The sequence below is a fragment of the Seriola lalandi genome, unplaced genomic scaffold (genome assembly GCF_002814215.2).
Source record: "Seriola lalandi dorsalis isolate HSWRI2012SDOR001 ecotype SW California unplaced genomic scaffold, Sedor1 jcf7180002054890, whole genome shotgun sequence".
Lineage (NCBI taxonomy): Eukaryota > Metazoa > Chordata > Actinopteri > Carangiformes > Carangidae > Seriola > Seriola lalandi.
The window spans coordinates 691,044-704,906 of NW_019525442.1; the positions used below are offsets into that span (position 1 = coordinate 691,044).

The 13,863-nt window shown below is 39.2% G+C and overlaps 1 protein-coding gene across 1 annotated transcript in view; it reads right to left on the minus strand.

Annotated features, from left to right (window-relative positions):
* naaladl2 (N-acetylated alpha-linked acidic dipeptidase like 2) overlaps positions 1-13,863 on the minus strand; it is a 367,789-nt gene that overhangs the window by 177,266 nt on the left and 176,660 nt on the right. Inside the window, exons 6-7 of the mRNA XM_087180108.1 lie at positions 12,671-12,938; positions 633-752 (exon numbers count right to left, since the gene is read on the minus strand). Coding sequence (XP_087036234.1) covers positions 633-752; positions 12,671-12,938 — 388 coding nt within the window. The remainder of the gene's footprint in view (positions 1-632; positions 753-12,670; positions 12,939-13,863) is intronic.

Genomic DNA, 13,863 nt, shown 5'->3' on the forward strand with positions numbered 1-13,863 from the left:
GAATGGAAACTGCAGATAGATGAATCAGTAATTAACATGTAAGTAGATGTTTATGTTTTGATTAACTTGATCAGAATCTATATTTTCCCTGTCATCTTCTAATTGATGGGAAAACCGCTTTGAGTTGAATGTGGCGCACATCCAAGCAGAAACAGCCCTAATCAATCAATGCGTTCCTAATATTATTTCTTATGAAGGCAAATGGATTCAGACATCTTTGCACTGAAGAGCTGCAGATACAGAAGTCAGGTATGATACATTTATGGCAAAAGTAATACAAAGAATTAGTGATGCATGACTAGCCATATGAAATATGCCATGTTCAGTAAGAAAATCCCTGTGCAGCAAGCTGTATTTTTATCCTTTCTGTAGTGGGTTCAAAGGGCAGTGAGCTATAGCTGGATGCAAGTATATTAAAATACCTTAGATCATTTTGGAAACTCGTTTTTTTTTTTTTTTTCATCCCATGCACTTATTTTTAAAGATCAAAAGATCTCATTCCTCAGTCTGGCTGAATATTTTTTTCCCACTGCAGGATTGTAGTATCAGGTAAATCTCAAGTAGAGCATTAAGTAACATGTGTGATTCCCTTTTCAACAGAGCAGAGCAGCGGTACTTTGATTTCATCTTACCTTGTACAGCAAAGGTGCTTGGCCAAGCTTGACCACGGCAATCTGGTTGGTGAGGTTCAGGGTGTCTTTGGCTCTCCTCAGGTCATCCACGCTGCCGTACTGAACATCCACCACCTCCCCCTGATGAGGAGAAACAGCACAGAGACTCTGGGATTAGCAGTTGCTAATATCTCACTAAATGCCTTTTAACCACATGTTTTCCCCAGATGTTTGTGCGTGATACACAAGCCAGATGTCAGGTGGCCTTTATGTGTTTACATACCCCAGTCAGCTGTGTGCTCATCAGCTCATCCACCCTCTCTGTATGATCTTACTCTGCATCGGTGCTGGGATCAAACCTCAAACTTTCTGAGTACTGACGGACACGAACACATGAAGCATAGAGTAAAACTATGGAGCCCTGAACATTAACATGGATTGCTTTGTCAGATTCGGTTTACATTCATGTGTTATTTTAATTGGCTAAAGTTCATCTTTGGCTGCTGATGTTAAGACAATATTGAAGGGGCACTCCACCAATGTTTTATTCTGCAAAGCAAGTCTAAAAAAAATGTATAATTTGGGCATTTGTACTAAAAATCAGATGTCATATTGGCAGCCAATTTGAAAAAAATTAAATGGTTTCTCTTCACATAAACAACTAAGATGCAATTTGACAAAGGTTATAGTAATTATAGAGAGTTAATGAATTGCTGGTGTGCACTGAATCATTCCTCATATAGTCTTTATCAATAGCCTAGCACTACAATTGAATCTGATCACAGCACACACTGGAATCACTGTGGTCAAGTATGTGTTTGCATTTGTGTGTGTGTGTGTGTGTGTGTGTGTATGTGTGGTTTTGTGTGTGTATGTGTGTGTGTGTGTGTGTGTGTATGTGTGGTTTTGTGTGTGTATGTGTGTGTGTGTGTGTGTATGTGTGGTTTTGTGTGTATGCACGTTGGTCTCTGTGACTGAGTGAGAGTTATCATGTCCCAAATTAAAGTGACCTAGAATTTGTTAAGGAAAGTCAAAGCAATACTTTTTGGGGTCTCTCTCTCTACCTCTCCGTTCCTCCCTCTCTGTCACCCGTCTGTCACCTCCCCTACGACCCCCACATCCACACACACACACACACACACACACCTCCCACTGCATCACCTGGGCCTGATTCATTTTTCATGTGGCCTGGGGGTGAGTGTAACATAATGCTGCAGTGGAGAGAAAGCAAGTGAAAGTGCGAGAGAGAGAGAGAGAGAGAGAGAGAGAGAGAGAGAGAGAGAGAGAGAGAGAGCCCATCTCTTTGCATCAGGAGAGCCCAGGAGAGGCGAGCGAGAGAGATTTATCGCTCCTCCCTGCATTTGCATCATAAAAGGCCTCCCTTTAAACTGCAGACCATGGAACAGTACAAGACGCAGCAAATTGAAATACAGAATAATCTCTATATGCACTGAGAGGGTGCTGCTTGAACCGGATCCATCTCTCTTGTTCCTCTCTGCCCTTTTTTTTTTTCTTTCATTTCATCTCAGGGAGGTACTGAAATTAACAATGTCGTCGGCCTCTGCGTGGATGAAGCAGCGATCATCGTCCTCCTGTTGAGGTGATGAATTTTTGCTCTCAACCCAGACAGACATTCCGCTGAGTTTTTTCGAAAGATAATAATGAGGCCAATACTTTTGACAGACTCTGTCGGTGTCCAAGATTTTTGACAATGTTCAACTGATCAGGTTATAAATATTCTGTGGATCCGCTCAAATTATTTCTGGTGTTCTGCATTTAGTCCATTAGGGGAAACAACAACTTTCCACTGAAAGTCTTGCCAATGACATGTTTTAATGTGGTATAAGAAGCATTGCATCCACAACCTCATCATAAGAGGAAAAACCTAATACGTTAATTATAATAGGTTACCTGGACCTCTATTTATAAAGTGTCTCAAAATAGAAATTAGTCCTCATCGTCCGAGAATCCTCAGTGACGCATTTATGGTCGTACTTTTAGGACTAGGAGTAAGAGCGCTTTTATCGGCTTAACATAGGAAATCACTCACTTGGCCAATATTTTGGAGAGCTCGAGAGGTGTTCTAACCTGTTAGGAGCTGCCAGGAAATGGCATTCAGGCAGAAATAATCCACCAGAGGAGCAAAGCTTCGGGAACGCTTGGTGACACTGAGCTCATTAGAAGATACAGTTTTGACAGTAACTTTGTGAGAAACTGATGTCCTCGCATGTCAGGTTTTTTTTTACCCCCCACCCCCCCGAGAAAAAATACAGAATCAACTATTTCACCAGCGATAAATAAAACTTTGACTGTGTTTACGATGCCTCATGGTTTTGTGATATTGATATCAAGATATTGTGCATAACGTCCTCAGTAACACATTTTAAATGCAGTAATATTTCCCTGGTAGATGTCACCTACTTAATTCTCGTGAAGGATATCTCAACTTCATGTCTTATATATTATTTATTTGTTTATTTAAAACAAGTGTGAGATGTGTTCATATTGTTATGATGTATTTCCCAATACAGGGTGATTATGATTACTGAGGAGACATAAAGTAGAAGATGTTATGTTCTCCATGGAGAGGTTCCACTGCCCCACGGAGAGTTTTCAACATCGTCTGCACAATACATGCAAGCAGTAGCCTAATATAGACCTTGTAAAACAATGAAGCTTGATAGGGCTGATAGTACAGGGCTAATTTCATGCATCTCATTCAAATCATTTACTATTTCAATCTTATTTTTAAGCCATAAAACTGGATTTCCAAGGTTTGTTTCTGAGTGATTTGTTATGAAAACCTTAATCTACACAAAAAATGAAGGATCAGAGACAAAGGAAAGGGATGTAATAGAAAAACAAAAAGAAAAGAAGCTGGAAAAGGAAAAAAAAAAGAAAAAAGAAAAAGGAAATTATGACTTTCTCTTTCCCAGCCTCTAAATACTGAGTATGCGAGGGGACGGGAGAATGGTAAAGAGAAGGAGAGCAGTCATGCAGGGAGAAGAGAGAGGAGGTCATGGATTGTTTCTGCAGTCTACTGATTGAAGGCTGTTCAAATCCACCCTGTAATTAACTCTTATCACATCAAGTAAATGAAGTGTCTTCACAGTCACACTGTCATTATGGCAGACAACAAGGAGAGGCAGGCTGAAGGAGGGCCAATGTTGGGAAAGCCATTCTCAGAGTCACAAACTACGAGCTACTGCACACTGCCGTAGGTTCAACTACAGTGAAACTGAATTTGAGAAATACAGTTTTATTAATTAAAGCTGTCATTTCATACAAAAAAAGAAAACAGGAAAAAAAAAAAAGAAACAGACTGGCAGACATCAAAGGAGTCTCAATACAAAAGGCAGAAAATAATTCTGGATTAAATGAAATACTGTACAGAAAAATACAGTGTTAATATCTGGGTGTCATGGCAGTGATCAGGCTGGTCCTTAGAAAACATAAGAGTCCAGATACTCCACTTTTTAAAAATTTAGTAAGACTCATCAATATGAAAACTTCTTACTTTGAGATGGCATATCAAGAAACATGCACGAGTGTGAGTTTCGATGCTAATCCACTGAAATTTAAAAGTAATACACCCTTAAAAATTCTTCAAAGCACATTTACGCCGTCCCGGCGTGTACGAGGGTCTGTGCTCGTCGGGAGTATACCCATGAGAGATATAAAGCATGAAATGGATGAGTGTAGTTTAAATGCTACTGAGTAGCTATATCTTGTAAATGCAGAACTACAAATATGAAGCGGACGCACCAAAGCACAGTATTAAACTACATCAGAAATCAATGTCTGATTGTTGTCAGTTGTTGACTCAACTGAAATGCACTTAAGCCAGAATTAGAGTGTATTTATATCAGCTGTGCAGTGGCTGCTTTTTGATCGCTGTTCACTGAGTGCACTTGCAGTGTGCAAAGGCGAGCATGGCTATATGTGAAACACAGTATTACCGTCCTGCATACAAACCACTGTTTTTAAATTATTTTAGTGAATTTCAAATAATATTACTTTTTTCTGTTGGTCTTTGATAATATGGGCTACTGTATTGTAATGTGGGAAAATTTATCGCAATCCAAGCGCATTATATGAGAAAGAAATATCCCAAAAAAATGCATTTGTCTTTTATACTCGGGTGTATTATTAATTTGTTTTGAACAGGAAAAAACATGTATTGAAAGATGCAGTTTATTTATCTACTTATTTATTTTTTGTTGTTGTCTTTTCTACTAATCTTTAATTAAACAGATTTTTTTGAAACTACAATTACCAGCTCTTGTGAGAGGAGCATGGTCCGCTTACATTACACGCTTAAAGGCGTACGACATGCTACATGGTAAACAGATCATTATGCTATGCGAGGATGTGATTTGTATTTATTGTACATGGTCACAGTACGGTGTGGAGACGGTAGTGGCAGAATATTCATAATCACACTTGGTGCTGCCCTTAGAGGAGATGATTTCATTAGATTCTGGAGGATATGAGCTTATATTTGCATATTAATGTGGAAAAACAGTTTTTTCTTGAAACTAAGAACTCCATTATCCTCTAAGAGACAGAGCTCATATTAATAGCAGCCATGATTTCTGTGAAGATAAGTATGATGACATAGCACTAGTTTCTAAATAACCCCAATTACCTTAATTACAGATCTTATTTGTGTACTTTAATATATTGAATGCATTGTGGTTGATGGTTAGGCAACTCAGGTGTCTTGTTAATTTAAAACCTCTGTTAACTCATTATTTAAACAGAATACTATAGTAACTGCATTTAACCCTGTATCTTATTTGTGGTGAAAGATACATGGATGTAATGGAAGTGAATTTAGCATCTTTCAAATAAAGATGTTTTGTTTTTTTGTATTTTTCATTCACTTTTGAAAGAAGCTATGATTTCATAAGTAAGTGAAAAGCCTCATCAAAGCCAAATAAAATAGCAGGGCTTCTGGATCAATTAGGTTATTATATAGTTTAGTCTGTTGGGAAATAATTAGTCATTCATTAACATTTCATTCTTAGAGTTTAGATTGAACCAACAAGGCAGTTTACACAGAGGAGGCAAATCCTGCAAATATTTACTCTTTGATTATGAATGCAAAATTGTACAAGTGCATGTAAATGTACCTGTAAGCCACTACACACATACACACATATTGCTATCCAGCTGGATCTGTTCCATATGCACTCCACGGCAAAAAGCACATAGGACTAGTGAAATATATGTACTGCTTTACTTGTAATGGGGAATTTATAATTGGTAGCATGGGCTGTGTGTGTAAGCCGTTATATAAATGTGTGTGGGCGTTTTTTATGCATGGAGGGAGTGGGTGGTAAACCTAGAAGATGTTGGGAAGTGCGAGTATAGAAAGCAAGGGGTGTGTGTGACTGGATATACAGTGAGGGAGAGAAGGTGGGACTACTACAGGATGGGAAACAGTAAGGGGGGTTTATATGGTGGATATGGTAACAGAGATGCAGTAGGACCAGACCCAAGCCATAGTAACTTTCCTAGGATGACCAGGTACCTTCCTAAATCCTGTTGTGAATTGCATTAATACAACAAAGACAACCCTTGATCTGCAAGGAAGAAGAAGCTTCTCATCATAAGCAGAGTGTGTGTCTCCTGCCTGCAGATGGAGCTCATAATCTACTACTTGAGGAAACAGTGGCCATCTTTGCTAAGCACCAAGCCTCCAGCTGTTGTCTGTGAACCTACTGTAGAGTCAGCTGAGGGACAGAGGAGAACCTTCAGAGGAGGAGACGGTCTCGGTTTGCCTCTTGCTCTCCGCCTTCCGAAAAGGAACAGATTGACAGTGTAGGCTCTTTAACCGCCGCCACACTGCTACTACGCGGTCAACATATTGTTTCTCAGCAGTTCCATCAACCATCTCCTGTGACCTTTGTGAGCCGTCTTCTGATGAAATCTCTAAGGCTTAGTCCATGTGATCAGCCTGTACCCTGATGTCCAGAGCCTAGAGTTTTGACAGGGGAAGAATCATTTATTCTGCTCACCAGAGAGTCATTGTCACTCATCTTCCTTTGCCCAGACGTTCAATCCCCAGGAACCTACTCAGTGCTGTAAATAAGACTTCAGAGCAGCTGGACTCCCACGTCTCTCCCTCGGCCCTCAAACCTATTCCGCAGCAGAAGTCCTTCAGGATAGATTGTAACCATCACCATGGGCAATATCGTCCTGCTTTAACAGAAGTATCCTGCGAGTCAAGAACCTGATCAACACCCCAGGTCTTCCTCTCTTCTCATCGCTGGCTGTGAGCCTGCATTGGAGTAGCAGTGGAGGTGACCCCATTTGTCCTTCTGCCTTTGACAGCAGATGGCCAAAAGTAGTTTCTAATAAAGGGCAGCATTTCAGACATTACATCTTTTCTCAAAAGAGCAAAGTTCCCAACCTCTCAAATACACTATAACTCTTAAGACTTTCTCAGAGGATATGTCAGCTGTTGCCCAGAGGCACCTCACCTGGTGTGGGGCATAGAACTCTTCTACTTTAGGTGAAGTGAATAAGGGATTAGTCGAATATAATATCCCCTTCCCTTATCCCCTTCTTCTACTCCTCCTTCATTGGTTTGAGATGCCAGCTTGCTTCTTCACTCATTCTGGATATTCTTTCTAATTCTCCACATAGAAAATGTGAGTGTTGCCAGAGAATACAGTGATCTGATTACAAAGCCTGACCAGGACAACAGCCCACCGAGGGGTGGGGGTGGGGGTGGGCTTGTGTAAAATGCCTTGATTATCAAAAGTAATAATGAAAAAACAAAAACAAAAAACAAAAAGTTCTTCTCATGTACACTGGACAAAGATGGGAAATGTGAACTTAACCAAAGACAGGAGACAAAAGTTGAAAGGTGAAAAAAGGAGAGAAGACAGGAAAGAGGACAGGGGAGGAGGTGAGGACAATTACCTCACTGTGTTGAATTCGTCAGAGGCTTTTCCCCATGGCCTATCCTTGGAAGGCTTAGAAGTGAGCATTTATAAAGCATCAGTGAGCTTTTCGATGCTGTGATGTTGAGTCACGTAATGAAGCCTGTGCCTTTACCCCAGCTTACCTTCGAATTTGTCATTGGCATCCAGTTGAATCTGAAGTGGTTAGAAGTGAATTGAATTTGTCCTCTACATAAATAATTCATGTCAGGAAAAAAGTGAGAGTGTTATTTACACACTTGGGTCAAACAATACTTTGACTCACTGAACAATCAAAAATCAGGTAAAACAACATGTGGATACTATAAAATATAACAGAGCGGAGTTTATTTATATATATATATATATATATATATATATATATATATGAACCTAAACAGCAGTTTCCAAAATTACATATAGATTACAGAATGCTGGAAATTATTAAATAATGTCTGGCTTCAACTACTAAGTTAGATTTCATGGCTTTCACTTGTCAATTGTATATGTACATAATGATAAACCCTTTCAAGGAAACTTTCCTAGGAACTTGGTATAAATTACTTGGGAAATTATTAGGAAATGAAAGAGCCCATAACCATAATAATGGCTTTCATATAAAACTGATTAATGTACAGTCAAATATTCAAACAGGGCCATTGAAGTTACACATGAGACTCTGAGGCAGTACACTGACTCTGGAGAGAAAAATATAAAAGTATTTTAAACAAGGTTTACAATTTGGTCAGTCAAGCAACGGCACAATTATATTTATTTGACAAGTCAGCTACATCCATTTTAAAGTAACCAGAATGGTTAAAAGGTATTTAGATTTAAGCACCAAGATTAATATCGCACTTATTTTTTAGATGATTCAGAGCACATACAATACCAGGTTAATGACTTGAGGTATCCTTATAGAGTAAACGTCCAAGAAAATATTAGCTGTTTTATAAAGGAAATATATTGCAGAAATGTATAACATCTGTTCCTATGTAGGTCCATATAGTATTTACTTACTCTTCCAACTTATTCATGTATGTCTTACGTGCTCTTACATGTCCCTACAGCTGTGACCAGATGGTCCTGAGGCTCTACTGGGAGGCTGGTCTCTCGCTTCACTTGATGGATAACATCCTCTGGTGAATGTGTACTGTGCCAGGAGGATTTTCTGTACTTCATGTGCGTTGATGTTGACTGGGATGCTGCTTGTGTATTTTCTCAGTGTGTTCTCTACAAGTCGGCTCCTCTGACAACCGGGTCCATGTCTCTGGTGTCATTTTCCCCATCCACTCCTATCATTCATTACAGGCTATTTCCTGTCCTATGTCATAAAAATAACCATGCATCCTATTTCCTGCGTATCGCGTGTTCTGCAAAATGAAGGCTACGAATAAAACACTCCAATTTACTCATAAACGGAACCATAAAAGAAAAGAGAAAAATTCTAGGGTCCCACTTCAAAAATAGCACACACACACCATGCATTGTATGTTCTTAACATGCATTACAAAATGCTGGGATAGACTTAGCATGAGCTCTTTATATGTAGTGTCTGGCGACAGCTATGTTTTTTCGGGCAAGCAGGGGAGTGGCTGAGGGTTTAGAAAAACTGCCCTGTAAGCAGAAGGTCACGGGGTCAAACCAAACCATATCCACTCTGTCCCACACTTCTGACCAGTAGAGGTGTCACTTCATAAGATGCTAATAATGGCTGCTTTCATGCAGTAACGTAGCTAACTCCAAATCCGGTTATGGTATTAAGCTGTTTACATGAAGATTTTATCCCCCCCCGTGACTGAGCTGCTCTGTAACCATGAATAAGCAAGTTAAAATTCTGATTCCACCTTCCCTCTGCTCATTAACTACTGCCCAATGCAGTTTTATGTAATTTTTATATCAGGATGTACCCGTGGGTCAGTGCGAGCTGGAGTTGGACAGATGGTGAAACTTGAAAGCCGTCAGCATTAGTGTTTAACTTTACTATCAACTTCATCAGTTGATTCTGAGCCAGTAGATGAACTGACCCAAACAGGTTACTTGACTCCTGTTAAAGATGCTGAAGTCTCACACAGCTAACAGTAGTTCATTGAGAAGTTACAGCTATAATTAAAAAAAAAGGTCATAATCTTTCCTGATCACAGGACCACCGCCGCCTCTCTCTTATTGTTACTACAGGCATGAATTGGAAATATGTAGCCTATATTGTTTTTTTGTTGTTTTTTTTGTTTATGTTTTTTTTTTTTTTTTTTTTTTTTTTTACAGGTCTCATGCTGTCTTACTCAGTCAAAGAACTGATATGTAACTCTAAATTATAAATGAAAATACATGAAGAATAAAGTTTCCATTATTGAATTAATATTTACTTAATATTTACTTTACTTGAAATGGGACAATTTTGTCAGGGGAATTTCTCTGGAAATCAATCAAAAAGTGTTTATAAACTTAAAAAAATAAAATTCTAATTAGGAAATGTGAACTGTATCGCATGATTAGTACCAACTTACAAAACTCAGTCGCCCAACTATAAAATATAACTATGGGTTGTAATTAGCTGCTGCACAGTTGACCTACAGGAGCACAGGCTCTTTCAAAAGCAAGTCCTCGCTATGGACCCTCTTTATTTTTCCACTTCATAGTATAAATAAACCACTGACATGCACTTATCCATATAGAAAGATTTCACAAACAGATCAGACTCTGTGCAACTTACATTTACAAAAGGTTTCTTTAGCACTTTTATCTCTCATAATTTAGAATGAAGTTATACAGCCAGTATGTAACCCTCTCGATCAACCCCTCCCCTGATAATCAAATACATCATGGCACAAATGCAGGGAAATAGAGGGCAATAACTAATATATTATTATTACTTCTCAACTGGAAAAATCATGAATGGAAAGAGATACACAGGGTGCAAGTGAAGGATTTTGTTACATGACAAGTGAAAAGAAGCGGCTATAACTGCTTTATAAATGTAGAATGTGTGTAACGTATCCACTTTCTTACTGCAATTTGCATACTGTTTCAAAAAGCATATTTCCTACTGTTGTTACTTGATCTTTTCTTTTTCTGCGTGTGTCAGAGTTCCTTCTACACCATCAAAACAGTGCCACCAACAGCAGGACTTATTAGCCCAGTGTACTTGCTCTGGGCCGCCATCCATCCATCACAAACACCATACTTAATTGTCTGAAAGCCATGTTTAGATCCAGCAAACTGCCGCTTAATTCAAGGCAGCGTGCAGGAACGGAGCAAGGAAATAATCTGGTGATGGATGACTGTGACCCTCGTACGGGTAGACTCCGACGAGTGGACAGCTGGATGGATCGAGCAAAGCACAGAAAGGAGAGCGAGGGGAGAGAGAAGGAGAGAAAAGAGCGAGGAAAACTTGGTATTCAGAGACTCACTCCAACTTTTCATCTGCCCTCAGGCCGGGCAGGGGCTCAAGGGAATAACAAGCGTCTCCTTCAACCCTTTTCTCTGCTCCCGGGATACAGAGAAGTAAAACCCTCTAAAAATAGTGTGACTATATTTCTTTGTGTGTGTGTGTGTGTGTGTGTGTGTTAGTGTGTGCGTGTGTGTGGGTGGGTGTGTGTGTGTGTGTGTGTTTGCTAACGCAGCCGGAGTACATGCATAATGACTTCCATTAACCTTCACACTCCAGAAGGATGGTGGAAAAGATTTACAGTGCATCTAGCATGAAACAAATACCATGTTGAAGATTTTTGCGGTTTCTGCGTCGGGTTCGCTGGTGCTGTTCTAATTGTGGAGTCTATTCTTATCTGAGTGTAATGTGTAATGTGTGTGAACTACCTCTTGTCTGGAAAAGATGGCCTGAGGCACCCATACCAAGAAAATTTCTCCTTCTGTTCTATTTATAAAAAAATGATCCTCTTGAGTATTACCCACTTAAATCCAGTGAATACAGTTTCTGCAATGTACATTTATATTATATCAAATGCTGCATTAAAAAGAACATTTTTTTTCTCTGTCTTTCCAGTATGGCAAGTGGTAAGACTTATAATTCCAGTACTGCATTCAAATTTCAATTTAAGGTATATATATATATATATATATATATTAATAATCATCAAATTATCTCTTTTTGCGAGGGTGCTGTCTTTATTATGTAAATTTAGTTTAAAGTTCATCATGGATGTGTACGGAAGAGGATAAGGGCCACATGTGAAAAGATTTTTTCTTTTTTTTGATTTCTGACTCAGAATTCTGAGATTTAAGTCAGAATTATATAAAAAAAAAAACAAATACATTTTTCATATGTGGCCTTAATTCTCTTCCGTAGATTTGAACTACTTTTTACAATAAATAATTCTAATCAAAATGTTTGGGAGCCACTGTAAAGAGCTGCAGTTTTTCTTTGAACATGTTTAATTCTTATATCTGAAATCGGGGCAACATGTACAGATGTATATGCATAATGCAGTGTCGTGCCATCAGGGCAAGCAAGCAGAGCAGTGCTTGCCCAGTTGTAGCGAAAAGTAGACATCGGAGAAGAAGTTAGCAGTACAGCTGTGAATGTAGCAGTGCAATGTATGTGCACTTTAGGATGGTGTTCAGTAAAATAAATGCTACAACTCAAGATCTAAGCTCCCACATCTCCCCTGTGCTCCCCGACTACAGTTGTTGGCATAGGTGGTTGTTCGGCTCTGCTTGCCTGTCTGTAAAGGTCACAGCAGGCCACTGGCGTAAGTTTAATTAATATTCACATCTGCTTCATATTATACTTTGAATTTCACATAAAAAGGTATCGAGTTGATTTCATGAACAGGTTTCAGACAGTTAAGTCAAACTAATGGGTTTGACTGTCTACCAGATAATATTCATAGAACTATAATCTTTATCCTTATGTGATTTGCTGGAAATAACAGCACTGAGATACATTTGGACCCTGAATTGTAGTTCACCAAGCTGTAACATTTAAAGCCACGACCTCTGGCTATGACCTTTAGTGGTGTCCCTACATTGGTTACGGGCTGGAGACTTAGGCGATCTGACAATATGAAGGGGATGAGGGGGAGGAAGACCTGGGGGAGAGTGCAGCAGCCAAGAGGGTGAAGCAACCTTTGGTTTAGGAAATGTCAATACAGGGGTATAGGAGAGTACCTGCAGACTTCCAACAGCGGAGTAGGCTGCGTAGGAGAACTGCTGCTTCGGCAGGTCATTAGGTCCACGCTGATCACAGGGGATCCCGTTTGGCAGGAAGCACTGGTGACTGGACCTGTCAGTTATGGTGTTGGGCGTGGAACCAGGCAGGCTGAGTAGGACTGTGTGATTGGACAGGTGGACATCAGTCAAACCGAGTCCCACCCACTGCCTGTAGAGGTACCTGGCTCTAGCTTCCTCGCTATCATCCGACAGGCTGGAGAAAGACCTGGAAGCAGGAGACAGAGCTTATTAAATCATACAACAATATGCACTATGTTCTCAAAAACACAATTTTCTTTTGTTGTCACTACAGACAGAGCTACGCCCGGGGTTCAGTTTGATAATGAAGGTCATAACTCTCCCATTCAAACTTTGGGACATGACATTCATATGACAAAATGCAGAAAAACAGAGGATCAACCACTTGAAACAACTGTCCAAATCAGAGACAATGTACCTTCTGAGACTAACTGTTTTATATTGAAACTGTTATCACGAAATATATTTAATATGAAAAAATAACATAACAGTAAACATTAGAATAAACACTATTTTATGTGTAAATATCCAAATTTCTGCATTGAAAGCCTGAGAAGCTGTAAGCTTCACGTATTTTTCTACATTACATATAACTACAGAACAATCAAAGCAAAAAAAACTTCCTTATGCGTTATTTATTTGCTATGAGTTAAAAACTCAGAAACTTGATAAGGACCAGTTGCTTGTGGTTTTATCAGATTTGACTGACAGTGATCAAACAATCCACCAACTTTCATCAGTGTCACATTTGAAGGAAAAAGTGAACCCAAATGTAGACAACATAAAAAGGGGGTTGATAAGACTTGATAAAAAAAAGATGTTTTAATAAAAAAAAAAAAAACTTACAAAATCACTCCAAAAATCAGGCAGGAAAAAAAACGAAAAAAAAAAAAAACAGAAAATCCGAAACACTGGTAACACGTGAGCAAGAGACACAGGGAACTTCAAAAATTCAAACTGAAGCAAACAGAAGAATTGACAAACATCAGGGAGCACAGAGACTCAATGCACACAAGGGAGGCGAGGGTAATTGAACACAGCTGAAAAACGTTCAATCACAGAGGGAAACCGAACAAAGACAGGAAGTAAAAAACCACAAGACACACAATAGA